Source organism: Palaemon carinicauda, chromosome 13 (assembly GCF_036898095.1).
Source record: "Palaemon carinicauda isolate YSFRI2023 chromosome 13, ASM3689809v2, whole genome shotgun sequence".
NCBI classification, from domain to species: domain Eukaryota; kingdom Metazoa; phylum Arthropoda; class Malacostraca; order Decapoda; family Palaemonidae; genus Palaemon; species Palaemon carinicauda.
The window spans coordinates 40,158,454-40,176,451 of record NC_090737.1 but is presented as its reverse complement, the minus strand read 5'-3'; the positions used below and the strand labels follow the sequence as shown (position 1 = coordinate 40,176,451).

Sequence of the window (17,998 nt, the reverse complement as noted above, 5' to 3'; positions counted from 1 at the left end):
AGGGCTGGGAGGTCAATGACTGATCTTCAGCCTCCAGATGCCTTTCTCACAAGAAAGAGTCAACTTTAGAAGCCTGGGGACACATCAAGGACCTCTTGGAGAGCACCCTTCTCCTACAGAGTCTGCATTTCTGCCCGATGGGCTAATGCCTTTGCGGATCCCTTAGCGTAAGAGTTTGCTGGAACTGGATCCCGAGTTAGTGGAGAGAGAGATAGTGTGAACGGGACGCGATACCTAGAACGAACCACCTCGACTGTCCAGGGTTCGGTCCTGTGATGTAGCCACCTTTGCCAGCGGCTTTGCAGACATTCCCCCACAGGTGGTCGTATAGGAGGATTGCCCATCCTAGTGGGATGGACCTCGGCCAGATATCCTCTTACCCTTCCATTCACAGAAAAAATTTTGCTTCGAAAGGACTTCTTAGACACCTTGGGACTTGGCTGTCTAGGGTACCTAGCTCTGTTTGTCGGCAGTTTGGGAGCCTATTTTCTCTGTGCCTGATGATGATAAGGCTTGAATGTCAAAGTTCTGGATGAGGGAGTCCCGATTTAACTTCCTTCATCTCTCAGCCACCCGCTCGACTTCCTCCAGACCAAATGGGGAACTCCCTTCAAAGGGAGAGTTCCTGAGTCTCGATACTTCGGCCTGAAGGAATTGCCAATGGGACTTCCCTATGACGGAGTCTCTCCTCTTCAGGATGGTGTTAGCCCAAAGGTTCACCACCTGGTGGGAGAGAAACTCTAATGCCCTTGTTCCAGACAATAGGAAAGTCTCCATAGACTTCCTTCTGGACTCCCGAGACCAGTCCCGAGACTGGATCAGTCGTCCTAAAGACCCCAACCAGAAATCAAGCTACGATGTTGCCTGCATAGCATACTTCATGACTTTTTCTTGGTTGAGTATCTAGTAGGCCGAGTACGAGATCAGAAGTCCCATGAGTTTCTAGAAGGGCGTACCTTTCGTGAGTGCCTTTATGGAATGGTCTAGAGGCAGCAGCGGGAAAGACTCGTTCATAATCTCATAAAACCTCCTTTGTAATTCATAAAGAGGAGAGAGGAGTTTGAAGGAGGCGCTGGAATGTAAAGAGGAGGAGGAGCCTATGGCCTGTGACGCCGGCTTCTGTTTGGCACTCTTCAATACCTTTAACCATTGCAAAGCTGCACTGGCCTTCAGGGGTCTCTGAGTGCCGTACACCTGGTCAAGGACCGTATCCTTACCTTCAAGAGGGGTGGTCGATGGGTCTGGAAGCCCATTGATGGTGCGGATGCAGGATAACACATGCAAGAAGGTGTATTCAGATTCCTTTCTCTACCTCTGACAGCTGGAAGAAGATTGTCCTCATGATCTCTTTCATTCATGTCCAAGCTCTCAACCATAGGAGCCTGGAGTGGTTCAGGGTTGTCATCTGGGTAGACCAATGACGGGGATGTCCGACGACATGGACGGGAACTCATTCTGCCTCTCAGGTTGACGTAGAGGAGCTCTAGCCAAGAATTTAAGACTTGTGAACAAATCCTTGGGCTGTCTATGCTGAGGTAGTTGATGGATTTCCAGAGGTGGAGGAATAATGTCCAGACAGGTTGGAGGGTGACCAGCCCTTGGTACCTACTTGACTGGAAATAAGGTGGTACGAGTCCGTGTAGGATGTCACCCTGTCTTCTTTAGAAGGAGAATGTCTCATCCTTTTCCTCCTACCCTTAGCTCTGGCCTGTGGAGTCCTGAACTACAGGGGACTGCTAGGTACTGGAGCTCTCTCTTCGTAGGTCTCTTACGGGGAGAGATGGGCTTCTCCCTAAGGGCGGGCTCTGTGAATTCCTCCTGGGGTCTGCCGGAGGAGAGGCACCCAGAACGAGGGCTGGCAGTAAAGGAATCCTTAGAGTGCCACCTAAGGACTGGGAACAGGCAAATGGCCCCCGTCATGGCTACGTTAAATACAGTCGGCCCTTGTTCATCGTGGGTTCTTGCTCTGCAGCTTCGGTTTTTCGCACATAAGAACAAGGCAATACCTATCAAATAAAAACTCTCATAATTGCTACAACATTCATGCTGCGCAATGATTTCAGATAGCCCGCACTCCTTTACATTGATAGTGCTTCGTACCACTACCTATCTCTCCACCCAGCTGGTCCTCGCTCTCTCTGTAGTGTATATCCATTTACTGTGATACAAAATTACAGCTATATTTGAAATAAACTGGATTTTGATTAAAATGTTATTTTTATTAGTAAAATAAATTTTTGAATATACTTACCCGATAATCATGTAGCTGTCAACTCCGTTGCCCGACAGAATTCTATGGAGGGATACGCCAGCTATCACAATACTAGAAGGGGGTGTATTTACCAGCGCCACCTGTGGCCAGGTACTCAAGTACTTCTTGTTGACACCTCCTCAATTATTCCTCGGTCCACTGGTTCTCTATGGGGAGGAAGGGAGGGTCGATTAAATCATGATTATCGGGTAAGTATATTCAAAAATTTATTTTACTAATAAAAATAACATTTTTCAATATTAAACTTACCCGATAATCATGTAGCTGATTCACACCCAGGGGGGTGGGTGAAAAACCAGTGTACAAGACTAAAGGATAGCTAAGTATCCCGTATTTCATATAATCAGTTATCCACAATAACAATGAAATAATAAGTACCTGGTAAGGAAGTCGACTTGAACCGTTACTCTGCCTTTAATAAGATCGTCTTCCTTACTGAGCGCAGCGTTCCTCTTGGGAGGCTGAATCAACTCAAAGGTGCTAAAGTATACAGGGCTGCAACCCATACTAAAGGACCTCATCACAACCTTTAACCTCGGCGCTTCTCAAGAAAGAATTGACCACCCGCCAAATCAACAAGGATGTGGAAGGCTTTTTAGCCGACCGTACAACCCATAAAAAGTATTCAAGAGAAAAGTTAAAAGGTTATGGGATTATGGGAATGTAGTGGCTGAGCCCTCGCCTACTACTGCATCCGTTGCTACGAATGGTCCCAGGGTGTAGCAGTACTCGTAAAGAGACTGGACATCTTTGAGATAGAATGATGCGAACACTGACTTGCTTCTCCAATAGGTTGCATCCATAACACTCTGCAGAGAATAGTTCTGTTTGAAGGCCACTGAAGTAGCCACAGCTCCCACTTCATGTGTCCTTACCTTCAGCAAAGCAAGGTCTTCTTCCTTCAGACGAGAATGTGTTTCTCTAATCAGAAGCCTGAATAGTAAGAAACTGAGTTCTTAGAACTTGGAAAAGAAGGTTTCTTGATAGCACACTATAAGGCTTCTGATTGTCCTTGTAAAGGTTAAGACCTTTTTAGATAGTACCTAAGAGCTCTAACTGGGCAAAGTACTCTTTTCAGATCATTCCCCACCAAGTTGGACAGGCTTGGGATCTCGAACGACTTAGGCCAAGGACGTGAAGGAAGCTCGTTTAGCAAAAACCGAGCTGCAAGGAACATGTAGCCGTTTCAGATGTGAAAACAATGATCCTGCTGAAGGCGTGGATCTCACTTACTCTTTTAGCTGTTGTCAAGCACACGAGGAAAAGAGTTTTTAATGTGAGGTCCTAAAAAGAGGCTGATTGGAGAGGTTCAAATCTTGATGACATAAGGAACCTTAGGACCACGTCTAGATTCCAGCTTGGAGTGGACAACCGACGTTCCTTTGAGGTCTCAAAAGACCTAGGGAGGTCCTGTAGATCTTTGTTGGTGGAAAGATCCAAGCCTCTGTGGCGGAAAACCGCTGCCAACATACTTCTGTAACCCTTGATCGTAGGAGCTGAAAGGGATCTTACTTTCCTTAGATATAACAGGAAGTCAGCAATCTGGGTTACAGTGGTACTGGTTGAGGAAACTGCATTGGTCTTGTACCAGCTACGGAAGACTTCCCCTTGAGACTGATAGATTCTGAGAGTGGATGTTCTCCTTGCTTTGGCAATCGCTCTGGCTGCCTCCTTCGAAAAGCCCCTAGCTCTTGAGAGTCTTTCGAAAGTCTGAAGGCAGTCAGACGAAGAGCGTGGAGGATTGGGTGTACCTTCTTTACGTGAGGTAGACTTAGAAGGTTCACTCCTAGAGGAAGAGTCCTGGGAATGTCGACCAGCCATTGCAGTACCTCTAAGAACCATTCTCTCGCGGACCAGAGCGGAGCCAACCAACGTCAGCCGTGTCCCTTAGTGAGAGGAGAACTTCTGAAGTACTCTGTTGACAATCTTGAACGGCGGGAATGCATACAGGTCGAGATGGAACCAATCCAGCAGAAAAGCATCCACGTGAACTGCTGCTGGGTTTGGAATCGGAGAACAATACAACAGGAGTCTCTAGGTTATCGAGGTAGTGAACAGATCTATGGTTGGCTGACCCCACAGGGCCCAAAGTCTGTTGCAAACATTCTTGAGAAGGGTCTACTCTGTGGGGATGACCTGACCCTTCCGTCTGAGGTGATCTGCCATGACATTCATACCGCCCTGAATGAACCTCGTTACCAGTTAGCTTTCGATCTAAAGACCAGATGAGTAGGTCCCTTGCGATCTAGAACAACTTCCACGAAAGAGTCCCTCCCTGCTTGAAGATGTAAGCCAGGGCTGTGGTGTTGTCAGAGTCCACCTCCACCACTTTGTTAAGCTGGAGGGACTTGAAGTTTATCAAGGCCAGAATAACCGCCAACAACTTCTTGCAAATGATGTGAAGTGTCCTTTGCTCCTGATTCCATGTTCCCGAGCATTCTTGTCCGTCCAAAGTCGCACCCCAGCCCGTGTCTGATGCGTCCGAGAGGAGAAGGCGGTCGTGTTTCTGAACAGCCAAAGGTAGCCTTCCTTGAGAAGAAAGCTGTTCTTACACCACGCGAGAGAAGACCTCCTCTCTTCGGAAACAGGAACTGAGACCGTCTCTAGCGTCATGTCCTTTATCCAGTGAGCAGCTAGATGATACTGAAGGGAGGGGAGGAGGAGTCTCCCTAACACGATGAACAGGGCCAGCGATGAAAGTGTCCCTGTTAGACTCATCCACTACCTGACTGAGCATCGGTTCCTTCTCAGCATGCTCTGGATGCATTCTAGGGCTTGGAAGATCCTTGGGGCCGACGGAAAAGTCCGAAAAGCTCGACTCTGAAGATCCATACCCAAGGAGACAATGGTCTGGGATGGAACGAGCTGAGACTCCTCAAAATTGACCAGGAGGCCCAGTTCCTTGGTCAGATCCATAGTCCATTTGAAAATCTCCAGACAGCGACGACTTGTGGGAGCTCTTAAAAGCCAGTCGTCTGACGGAGCCGGACACAAGATCATGATACTGCTGCACAGTCTGTGAACTGTCAATCATGGGCAAGCGAGGAAGTACAGTGACAACCCGAATCTGTCTAGACTGTCTGGGTCGTACAGACAACTCCTTAACGGGTTGCTGAGGTTGCCGCACTGCGTCACAACAAGTCACTTCTGTTGGTTGTTGAACGTCTTCCCCGTGACACATTGACTCCGTAAACAAAAAATCCTCTAACAAGGACTAAGCTTGGACTGCATGTCATGCAACACAGCTCAAGGTCATGGGAGCAGGTGTGGTAACAGACGGGATTAGCGACTGAAGTGGAACCATAACCTTCCCTGGAAGCATGTTATGCTTAAATAAAAGTCCATAAGAGGTTATGCAGCTAAAGGCTCCCTCCAAATGACAGAGTCCTCAAGGGAATATCAGAAGGAGGGAGAAAAGAACTTTCTCATCTACAGGGACCTTATCCTAGCAAAGCTAAGTTCTCTGAGTGAGGGTTCACTGGTGCAAAAGCAGCAGACTAGAAGGCAACGTTATGAAACTGCTTGACAGTCTAGTGAGTTGGCAACAACCCAAGATGTGTGACTGAGAAGCATGCGGTAAGGTATGCAGAGCATGATGTATGCAGAGTATGCTGTATGCAGAGCATGCTGTATGTAGAGCATGTTGTATGCAGAGCATGCTGAATGCAGAGCATGCTGTATGCAGAGCATGTTGTATGCAGAGCATGCTGAATGCAGAGCATGCTGTATGCTGAGCATGTAGTAAGCAGAGCCTGCTGTAAGCAGAGCCTGCTGTAAGGAAAGCAGAGCGTGTGCATGGCGTTTAACATTTCTCAGAAATTCCATGACCAGTGCTAGAGTGCTTTATGCATGCTTGCATGGGGTTTAAAAATCAACATAATGTTTACCTTACATTCATAACTCATGATTCATATTTTTGCCATGGTTTGAAAATGGAGGTAAGGTATGCTGAACAGCAGAGTCAGAACGAGCTGGAACAACAATAGTTGTGGTTTCCTCTTCAAGACTCTGTTGAGGGAACACCTGAGGCTCAGTCTGCAAAGGCTGAATAAAAGACAAGCAGAAGGAAGGCGCATGGGTGGAGGAGGCTGACTCCTAGCATGAGTGGTTGAACCCAAGGGTTGCGCTTGCTGAGCGGTTGGCGGAAGCGGAGTAGCAAGTTCCAGTTCCTGTGGTGTGAGCGGAGCGCGATGAGGAAGAGGCTGCGCAGAACAAGGTAAATGTCTCGCAAGCTGAGGCTCCTGAGGCGCAAGGCTAAGGTGTTGTGGTGCTTGCCTTGTGGAGGGTTAAGCTCGCTGCAGCGAGAGCTGAGGAGACTGACTCATGGACGGGAGAGGTTGTTGTACCTCAACCGAGTGTTGCATCACTGGTGGAACAGCAAGTGGAGGCGGAGGAAGAGAGGTATAATCCTCCTGATCCCATTGTAAAGGTTGCCTTAAAGAAGGCGGAGGCTGAACACCACTGGGAACAGCAAACTCAGCACGTGGCTCAACATCGTACGCCTGGCAGGTGGTACTGCGATCAGGCGGAGCGAGCGTAGGCGGAGGGAGTGTAGGCGGAGGCGGAGGAGCAACACTCTCAGCCCGACACTCACGCATCAAGTCCGAAAGCTGTGCTTGCATGGACTGTAGTAGAGTCCACAACATCGTACGCCTGGCAGGTGGTACTGCGATCAGGCGGAGCGAGTGTAGGCGGAGGGAGTGTAGGCGGAGGCGGAGGAGCAACACTCTCAGCCCGACACTCACGCATCAAGTCCGAAAGCTGTGCTTGCATGGACTGTAGTAGAGTCCACAACATCGTACGCCTGGCAGGTGGTACTGCGATCAGGCGGAGCGAGCATAGGCGGAGGGAGTGTAGGCGGAGGCGGAGGCGCAACACTCTCAGCCCGACACTCACGCATCAAGTCCGAAAGCTGTGCTTGCATGGACTGTAGTAGAGTCCACAACATCGTACGCCTGGCAGGTGGTACTGCGATCAGGCGGAGCGAGCATAGGCGGAGGGAGTGTAGGCGGAGGCGGAGGCGCAACACTCTCAGCCCGACACTCACGCATCAAGTCCGAAAGCAGTGCTTGCATGGACTGTAGTAGAGTCCACTTGGGGTCGGCAGAAACTACAGTAAGCTGAGGTAAAGCCTTAACAGTCGAGCTCTGTTGTGGCAGAACCTTACTCCTCTTAGGCGGAGTGCATTCAACTGATGACTGAGGAGAGTCAGAGCTAACCCAATGACTGTGAACTCTAACTTCGTACGTCTGGCATAGGTCTGGACTTTACGTTTAAAAAGTCTTGAGACCTGAGACCAGCGTTTTCTCCCCTAAATTTCTTCTGCAGACGAGCAAAATAAGGGCTCAATCGTCTGCGGGTGGGAGTGACGGTCTCGGTAAGACACGCCCACAACCACCGAGGATACTTCTGTGCGCCGATCAAGGCCTGCTGAACCCTTCTGCCCTTCGACATTGCTTCTCCCCTGGGCTTGGGAGCTTGCAAGAGGTCCCGGACTGGGAGGACGACTGGCGCGCACAAAAGTACCCTCACGCACAACACTGACATACTTTGCGCTAATCACTTATCACTTTGATTTCTGTTTGCACTTATTTCACTGAACTCGAAACTTTAAGTGGTTTGTACCTGAAACACGCAATTCTATCCTTTCTCAAAAGTTAGTAATTGCGAAAACAGAATTACAATGTAACAGAAAAATCTAATGAAAGATAATTCAGTGGCTGGAAAGAGACTAAACACTAGATCACTCTAGAAACGTTTAGTTTCTTCCCCTAAAGAGACTAGGGAACGTTTATCCTCTTTCTCCCTCCGTCTCTATCTCTCTCTCTCTCTCTCTCTCTTGGCCTGAGAGAAGAGCCCAATCATATATATCGTTAAAACATATTATTGTTAAAGGAAAAAACTGAAAAGTTCCTTTATTAGGATCAAAACCATTAAGTTAAGAAAGAATGAACAAAACGCTAGACACGGTTACTCTTACTGCAACGTGAAACCGTGAACATTCTTTCTCTATCGTAACGATAGAGTGCAAGTTGAACGTTCTGAACGTCAACAACTGCAGAGACAAAACAAAACGTTAGTTCAACTTTGAAAAACAGTACGAGACTATCAAAGAAATTCTTTCAAACTCTGTGGCGGAAATAGCATAATATGTTAACAGGTAAAACCGAAATGACGGGCTCAATGTAAATTAACTTCGGTACCAAGAAAAGACCGCCTACTATTAGGAAGGTCGAATATAAACAAATATAAAAATTAATTTTAATAAGTTTATAATAAAAGGAAGTTAATCGAAGAGGCCTATAAGAGGCGGAGAGATATAAAATAAATCTATAACTTTTGTTAAGCAAAATTAAGAAAGAGAGTCTATACTCTCTTAGACACCAACACTTCCGTCTAAGAGAAGGGTCGGCCATTGAAAGGTGAACGAGAGTTCATACTCTCTTCGTCACCATAATTAATCAAATTAATTCCAAAAGCTAACTAAGCTAATATAGAAGTTTCCAGTAAAGCGACAGCCGAAATCAAAGAGAAATACTTCACCAAAGTCGTGAAAATACTCCAAGAACATAAGCGTATCCCAGAACGTCTTGCCGGAAGCACGACAGAGGAATAATTGAGGAGGTGTCAACAAGAAGTACTTGAGTACCTGGCCACAGGTGGCGCTGGTAAATACACCCCCTTCTAGTATTGTGATAGCTGGCGTATCCCTCCATAGAATTCTGTCGGGCAACGGAGTTGACAGCTACATGATTATCGGGTAAGTTTAATATTGAAAACTGGTGTTTCACTTAACTGTATCCAATAAAAATCCATGAAATATTCACATTTTAGTATCATATTTATAATTAAAAACATAGCAAAATATAATCTTTTGCAATGTTTACATTCAAATCAGCGGATCAACCTCAATTTTCGGATCAAATAACTCAAATAACTCACTTATTATTAAGGCATGCTACCGGAAGATATTTCATATTTACGAAAAGAAACAATTATTACTTCATCTATCATTTTCCAATTAGCATACTAATTTCAATAGTTTTATTTGAAATACTTCTCTCATATTTTATTTACTGGTACTGTTGAATTGCATAACGTTAACCGGAGTTTCACTCATGTTGCTATTTTATAGTTTGATAGTTTTTAGCTCTGTGGTGCTTGATTAAAAAGCTTAAGAAATTATTTATTATAGCTCCATCAGTGAGTATTCAATATAGACTTTGCAATGAAGCAAAGATTTCATTTGTGAGAGAGAGAGAGAGAGAGAGAGAGAGAGAGAGAGAGAGAGAGAGAGAGAGAGAGAGAGAGTCAGTGTTGAACAGTGATCGAATGCTCTATTTTTTTTATTTTAAAGAATCAATTATTACCCAGATTTTTATGTTTTTAGTTTATAAAATAAGCTGTATTTCTGTTTAAGAAAGTATATAAACAAAACAATTTTTGGCTCAGGCCATGTCGTCCTGATGGAAGGTTCCTTTAAGTAGCTTTCTAGGGTATAGTCAAATATACCCTAGGAAGCTACTTAAAGGAACCTTCCATCAGGACGACATGGCTATCTCACCCAAAAATAGATTTTTCGCTTCGCTCAAAATCTGTTTTGTGAATTTCAGCAATCATTATAGCTACCACTTCATCAATGAGATTATGTAAGCATATCGTCTACCGCCATCTTGGCAAAATACGTAGACCTATACAATCCTAAAGGAATGTTTTTACTTTAAAATATGTTTATTTTACTTAAAAAACACAACTACAGCATATGATATTACTGAGCACATTATATGTTGTTAAGTAATTCCTTTCAAACTACTATGTAAATAGAAAAAAATCATACAATTATTGAAATGCAACAGTTGTTTATATTATTCTTTTTTGGTTTGGTTGTTGTGGCTGTATGCATTTATGCAATTATTATACTGAAGTGTTACTGATGAATCTTTTATTATCTTTTATTTTTCAAGCCCACTGAAGTAGAAGATGAAATAAATATAATTACTGTAGATAATAGCTTACTGCACAAGACACGACACAGTTGCGTCATGCTTGAAGAAAACGCGTAGGCTACGAGTCGTCTTAACGAAAACACCGAACACTTTAAAGTAAGTACAGTTGAGCTGTACTGTAGTGATATTACTGTACATATATTACTGTTTTATACACTGCAGTATCAGAGAGTATTAGATTACAGCACAGAATTACTAGATAGGAACAATTTCTGTTATAAAGAACAGTATTGTAAGGGGATAATGACGACTCAGTAAAGCTTTACTTTAGTACAATACTGTACTGCAACTTTACTGTGACTAGTACGCAGTGTACATATGCGCAAATGTACTGTTCACAGTACATATGATTATAAATTATTGTAAAAACCAAATTATAACAATATTATGCATATTTACTGTGTTAATCATCAACTCGGGTACCCGCTCGTGGCAAGGGGCAGTGACTTTTTAGGTTAGGAGTTAGCCCACCCTAGTGCAGCATTTATTCATGAAAATATCCTTTTTACAGCTTTGTCTGTAACATAAGTACAGCGAATAATGAGGGCCGATTGTAGTGGTTCCAGCAGTGGGGGATTGCTAGCTCCCGATGTGCTGGGAGGGGGGTCCTTATGGCGGCAACGAACCTTGGGCTTCGGAATCTGAAACAGATTCTGACCCCCTTTGCTTGCAGGCAGGATCGGCACTGGTCTTTCTTTTGGGGGAGGAACTGAACGTGGACACAAAGGCAACACATGTCCCGAGGAAGGTGGAGGCCCACGAGATTAAAAAGACTGATGGGAGCCTCATTTTGCGAGAGGTTTACCCTGGACATGTATACCTCCTGCAGCCAAGAACGGAGATGGTATCTCGTGTGAGGGAGCAGAAACGGTGGGCTGGTATCGGTACAGGTCACGCAACTGTGGTCGGCTACGATCCACTGCTCCGTCGAGCGACGCTGCTCCGACATGTGATGCTGGTCTGCAGCACAGCGCAGCGTAAGGCTGAGCAGGTGCAGGGAAACGAAACCCAGGAGGGGAAGCAACCACAGAGTGGGAAGGCTCTGGGTTGAGCTGCCCGAGGGGATTGGCATGACAAGAATTGAGGGATTCTATGTAAGTAAATCCCGACTGACGATGGAAATTCTCTGGAAACATATCATATGAGGTTGTAGGATTCATACAAAAGGTCCACGAGAGTCCGAAGGCTCAGCATACCCAGCAAGACAGGAGTGTGAGGGCTCCGTGTAGCACCAGTCACGAGACCCCAAAGGCAAGGTGACGAGAGTCTAAAGACTCTATGTTACAAGGTCCAGCTGGTTTGCCATAATGCAAGTTATGAGAGCTCAGAGGCTCAGCGTAACACGAGTCACGAGAGCCTGAGGGCTTAATGTAACTGGTGTTGCGAGAGTCCAAGGGTTCAACGCAACAGGAGGTCAAAGTCTCCTAGATACGAGAGCCCGAAGGCTCAACGTAACAGGTTGCACAAGAGTCCAAAGGTTTAGCATAATCGTTGTTGCGAGAGCCCAAGGGTTCAACGCAATGGGAGGCGAAAGACTACCTATCACAGGACCCCGAAGGCTCAGCGTGACATGAGGCATGAGAGTCCAAAGGCTCAGCGTACCGTCAGGCACGAGAGCCCGGAGGCTCAATGTAACCAGTGTTGCAAGAGGTCACATATTTAGAGCAACTGGAACCCGAAGGTTCCAGGCCGCAAAAACCCGAAGTTTCGGCACAACGAGGCCCCATAGGTCCAAAGATACGAGAGCCCAAAGGCTCAGCGTACCATGAACCCAAAGGTTCGGACCCACGAGAGCCAGGAGGTTCAGCGTGACTGGGACCTGAAAAACCTAGGTTGAGAGTGCCCATGCAACGAGAGCCCAAAGGCTCAGGGTCATGCGTGCCCAATGCCTGGCCATCACGAGATCCCGAAGGAACATCGTGATCAGAGCCGACTGGTTCAAAGAGACATCTCCTAACAGCTGGGGGAGGAGCGTGCCTATAATTTAGAGGGGTTAGAAACCCCTCCACCAAACGAACCTTTGAAGGGGAACGTCTAGCAGAATCCACCTGAGCGAGAGACTGCTGTTCGAAAGCTGTCTCTCCCACAGGAAAGGACTGTTCTCAGGACAATACCTTGACCCCACCCTTGGGGTAAAAGCATAAGAGTATGATGACTGCTGCCCACTAGCGGTTTTCTCCCATGAACAAGAGAGGTATTCACCCCGAGGGGGAACTTGCCTTGGACTTTGCTCTTCCACCGTCCCTGTTGGAATTACATCATCTTCGGCATCGGCCGCAGGGGAAAAGATGGGCTACAGCGCCTGCGTCCACGGAGGGATAATCAACCTCAGAGGAGGAATGAGATGACTGCCTCCGCTTGGCAGCCAATTGAAGGAGTTCATAGGGAACTTCTTAGAAGGGGGCCATTAATGCCAAGTGTTGTCCAGAAACATCGTCAGAGAAAGAGCAGGTGCTCCCTGGGGGAGGAAGCAGGACCGATTCACTAGGGAAGTTAGTACTGTCCCTTGACCCACAAGATTGACATGGAGTAACAAGGGCTGCGCTGCTACTCGGCTGTTCCTCAGAGGGCAGCAGAGTAGCAGCTTCAGGAAGAGATTGAGGGGTAGAAGTAAAAGACCATGTTTTCTTCAACTTCAAGGAAGACCTGGAAGGCGAAGAATCATGCTTGGATTTCTTCTTCTTCCGTCGTCCGGACTTCTCCCAGTGGGAGGCAGACTACTCCTTACACTCTACACAGGTGTAGTCCTGGGAACACCGGTGACACCGGCTAGCCGGACACAACAGGTGCGGGTCCGTCTCTATGGCAGACATGAAAGTGCCGCATGAGCGGCCTTTGGGACCAGGACAAGTATGCATAGGGACTGCAAGCCGCTGCACGCACACACACTGAAAAGAGAAAGAATATGCTGTAATGATTAGTAATGGCAAGTCAAAAAATTGCGGGAGAGAGAGGCGGTATGATCAGTTCTACCGAGACAGAAAGCAAAGTAGTTGCACAGCCCAGGTGTGTGAGTGAGCAGGGTAGCTGAATACCCCTACCCCCCACCTGCTAACTAGCAATTGGGATGGTTATCCTTGCTAAAATTATTATAGCTCTTCTTTCAGCTTTTCTGAAAGTGTACACCCAATAAATAGCATAAGGTTTGTATTTGTGTTGGAACACTTAAAAAAAAAGAAAGAAAAAAACGTTACTAACCTGGTGGGAGCGCAGCATTGTGTTCTATGGAGGGATGATGAGCAGTAGGTGGTACGGGTACTGCAGGTATTGTACTTGCTACTGCAGGTACAGCAGGTATGCCCTGAACTTGTTGAACACCTGCTGGTTGTACTCCAGTTGCAGTTTGAACACTAGCAGGTGCAGCTTGGACTGGAGCCACCTGGTACTGGGGGTATACATACTTGAGCGATCCATTCATACTGCCAACACTACCAGCTGGCATGTAATAGACAGGCTGAAACCAAATGCAACAAATTAGTAATCTTTAATAATTACATTTAAAACATCAAATATCCACCCTACAACACAGCACAGAAATCTGCATTATAAATAGGAATCTATTGTATTATGACAAAAAAAACATTTACTGTTAATCTAGGTGAAAGGACTCGGCTATGAATCTCAAAGATAGGTAAAGCCAAAAGTTATTAAATGGTAAGACCTTTCCTGCATGTAGGAACAAGCGAGTTTTATCTAATGTTTGTCCCTTCTTTGTTCAATGCACACAAAACGAGAAAATGAATGAATTGATGGAACTTTAAAACGACAAATTTGAAAGTAATTTGTAATTTTCCTAACGATACTAATCTTGAGCTATTTATTGGGGATATACTTTCAGTAAAGCTGGAAGACTAGCCATAACACTTTTAGCGAGGTGTAACTACCCCATCATTAGTTAGCGAGGAGGGGGGTAGGACCAGCTACCCCGATCACACACACACACACCAGTGTTGTCTCGTCAATTTTGATTGTAGGCAGGACTTACTGGGGAATAGGTGATGGCGAGCCAAATTTGTATAAAGAGCTCAAAGTTTGTATGGTTAGGAAAAATACAAATTATTTTTAAATTTGTTATTTATTCTAACATTAAATAAAAACCCTTTTACTCTTTATTAGGGATGCCTCACACTTAAGGTGGGTCAAAGTCCAAAACAACTGGCTAGTTTTTGACCACGGGTTTTTCCCAAACGTGCTCTGCATGTATAAGGACAAAACCCTGACCCCTCAATAACTGTACGTAAAATGCATGGTTTAGTGGCCTGAGCAATCTGTGTGATTGTGTGATACTAGCAATATGACTAGTCTAGGTAAGAATTCTCAGAGATGTAAGAATCTTTGAATCAACTATAGTCGTTACCCAATCCCACCTCGCCAGGGGGTATGAGGACGCAACAGGTATTATTTCTATACCTGGTTACACAAGGGAAATAGTTTTACCTGTAGACGGAGAAGGCCAGCTTGCAGAAGACCATAGGTGCTGCTCCCCAAGAGAGGGGAAGATGAAAGAGCCAGTCATTTTTACACATTCATCCCAGAATAATCCCAGGTAAACTCTGCCCTCAACCATGTGCTACTCGAACATCAAGGAGCCTGAGGTATTTCAACCACTTGTTGTGCAGCCACCACAGAACCAATGGAGAATGTCTCCATGTTCTTGTGGGTCACATCTTGCAAGTAGAGGGCGGTGAAAGTTGTCCGACGCTTCCACACGCCCATTTGTAAGACCTGCATCACAGAGTAGTTTTTCGTGAACATTAGGGACGTGCTAATGCCCCTAACGTCATGACCTCTGGATCGTCTCGTTTGTGGAGAAGGATTGGGATTTAATGCTCGGTCTATGACCTTACGAATCCAAGCAGAGATAATGTTCTTTGTGATCCTTCTTTTAACTTTCCCCATGCTGACAAAGAGTGCTGATGCCCAGGGGCAAGCTCCTGCTGTTCTTTTGAGATAGTACCTCAAATTCCTCACTGGATGCAGTAACAGTTGATCTGGATCAACGTTTATGTTACAGAGATTCCCAAACTGGAAGGGCTCGAATCTAGGATCCGCTACACCCGGATTTTGAGTCTTGGCAATAAACTCGGGGATGAAGCCGAGCATTACCTCCCCTTATGCCCTTGAATGGGAGACATCGTAGGAAAGATCATGGAGTTCACTAACTCTCTTGGCCGAAGCCAAAGCAAGTAGGAAAACCATCTTTAAAGTCAAGTGAAGATCTGATGCCTGGCATAATGGTTTGTAGGGAGCACCCTTTCCATGGGGGTGGTCTAACTTCCGACTGGGGGCAGGTAAGTTTGAGACTCCATAAGAGGAGAAACAACTCCAACAAAGAGGAAATGTTAATTCCTTTCAGCCTAAAGGCGAGGCTCAAGGCTGAGGTGTAGCTTTTCAAGGCCGAGACCGAGAGATGTTTTTTCTCTTGAAGGTATACTGTACAAGGAACTCCGCCATTGATGGAATAGGGGCATCAAAGGGAGAGATACCCTTTCCATGACACCAAACACAGAAGACAGTCCACTTGCCTGCTAGACTGTTGCCAAGGACTTCTGAAGGTATCCAGATATCCTCTTTGCAATTTGTTGCAAAAAGCCTTTCTGAGAGAGGAGATGCTGGAGAGCCTCCAGGCTTGAAGTCGTAGGGATTCCACGGCTTTATGAAAGATGTTCACATGTGGTTGTCTGAGTAGATCATGTCGCAGAGGGAGTTCTCTCGAGACCTCAGTCAGTGAAGAAGGTCCGAGAGCCATTCCGTATGATGCCATAGCTGAGCAATGAGGGTCAATGATAGGTTTATGGACAATCTCATTTGTTGAGCACCCTTTTCATCAGACAGAATGTAGGAAAGGCGTAGACATCGATGCTGTCCCACCGTTGTTAGAATGCATCTTGCCAGAGAGCCTGCGGATCCGGGATTGGTAAACAGTAGAGAGGGAGCCTGTTGTTCAGGTACGTTGCGAACAGATCCACTGTCAGGGAACCCCACAAAGTCTGGACTATGTTGGCAACAAGATGATTCAAAACCACTCAGAGCGTACTATCCGAGTTGCGCTGATCAGACTGTCAGCAAGCACATTCCTCTTGCCTGAAATGAAGTGAACTGATAGAGACATCAAGTTTTATTCTGCCCATCTTAGTATCTCCACTGTTAAATGGTAAAGGGGCTGTGAAAACATACTGCCTTGCTTGTTTACGTAAGCCACTACCGTGGTGTTGCCGCTCATCACCGCGTGACCTGCCAGGATCTGATGTAACTGTTGTAGGGCTGGGAAGGAGATTTACATGCTGGTACCTTTTGGACTCTGACCAAAGCCTGGGAGCCGTGTAGTGCAGTGTGCTTCCCCCCCACCACCCCTTCTTTTATCGCATCTGAAAAGAGCATCATTTCCAGAAGGGGAACGAAAAGATCGACCCCTCGGCGGAGATTCTTGTCTGCCACCCACCATCTCAGGTCTGCCCGTTGCTTGAGTCTCATTAGGATCAGCGTATCCGGAGATTCCTCGTGTTGGATCCACCTGGATTTTATCTGCCACTGGAGACATCGAACTCGTAGGCAGCCGTTACGGACTTGACGGACCAGGGATGTCAGATGACCTATGAGATGTAACCACTGCTGGCGTGGGAGAGCGTCTCGTATGAGGAAGGGACTTGCCACCTTCCTCAGCCTCTGGATTCTGTTGTCGAATGGGATGATTTTCTGCAGGCTAGTATCCATGATCACCTCCAAGTACAGTGTATTAGTCACTGTGATGGAAGCAGGGATGACTTTTCAAGATTTACCACGATCCCCAGATCGAGGCAAAACTCGAGGAGTCTGTCTTGGTGTTGAAAAAGGGTTGGCACCAAGACTGCTAGAATCAGCCAGTTGTCCAGGTATCTTGGGAAACAGATGCTGATTCTGTGGGCCAGGTTGACAATAGAGTAAAAGCTCTCGTGAAGACCTGAGGTGCTGTTGAAAGACCCAATGCACAGCACCTTGAATTGGTATTGCCTTTTGTTGTGGATGATCCTTAGATACTTCCTCGAGTCCAGATGGACTGTGATCTGGAAGTATGCATCCTTGAGGCCAAGTGTACACATGAAGTCTGTGGTCCTACTGCTTGTCTGACCGTGTCTGCTGTTTCCATTCTGAACGGAGTTTGAAGAACAAACTTGTTCAGAACTGAGAGGCCGATGACTGGTCTCCAGCCTCCACCTTTTTCATCAGAAAAGTGGACTGAAGAATCCTGGCAACCCATCGAAGACCTTCTGGATAGGACTCTTCTCAAACAAGGTTTGGACTTCGGCCCGGAGGGCCAGCTCCTTCACGGAGCTCTTTGCATAGGAGCTTGATAGAACTGGACTTTGAGTCAATGGAGGGAGAGATTGTGTGAATGGGACATATCCCGAACGAATCAAAGAGATTACCCAGGGTTTGGCACTGTGATGCAACCATCTCTACTATGGGTGTTGCAGGCCTCCCCTCATTTGTATAAAAGTGGGAAGATTGCTCTCCCTAGCAGTAGCGGCCTCAGCCACTACCTCTACCTCCTCTACCCCCTCAATTCGGCTTGCTGCCCTTTTGGTCTCTGGCAGGAAAGGGCTTCTTTGACGAGCTCTTGGAAGAACATGGGTTCTTGCTGGTCTGTGACCTGGATGTTTGCGGCTTCTGTGGAGGGGAAGCTGTCCCGTAGAACCTAGACGCCATGGCCCTCTGAAGGAGAGAGTTCTGGATAGATTTC

At 46.4% G+C, this 17,998-nt stretch overlaps 1 protein-coding gene across 8 annotated transcripts in view; it reads right to left on the bottom strand.

Annotated features, from left to right (window-relative positions):
- The window catches only part of LOC137652292 (cAMP-regulated phosphoprotein 21-like), a 383,279-nt gene that overhangs the window by 131,076 nt on the left and 234,205 nt on the right, over window positions 1-17,998 (bottom strand). For all 8 annotated transcript variants that reach the window (XM_068385596.1, XM_068385602.1, XM_068385599.1 and 5 more), the window contains one exon: window positions 13,477-13,732. In XM_068385596.1, coding sequence (XP_068241697.1) covers window positions 13,477-13,732 — 256 coding nt within the window. The remainder of the gene's footprint in view (window positions 1-13,476; window positions 13,733-17,998) is intronic.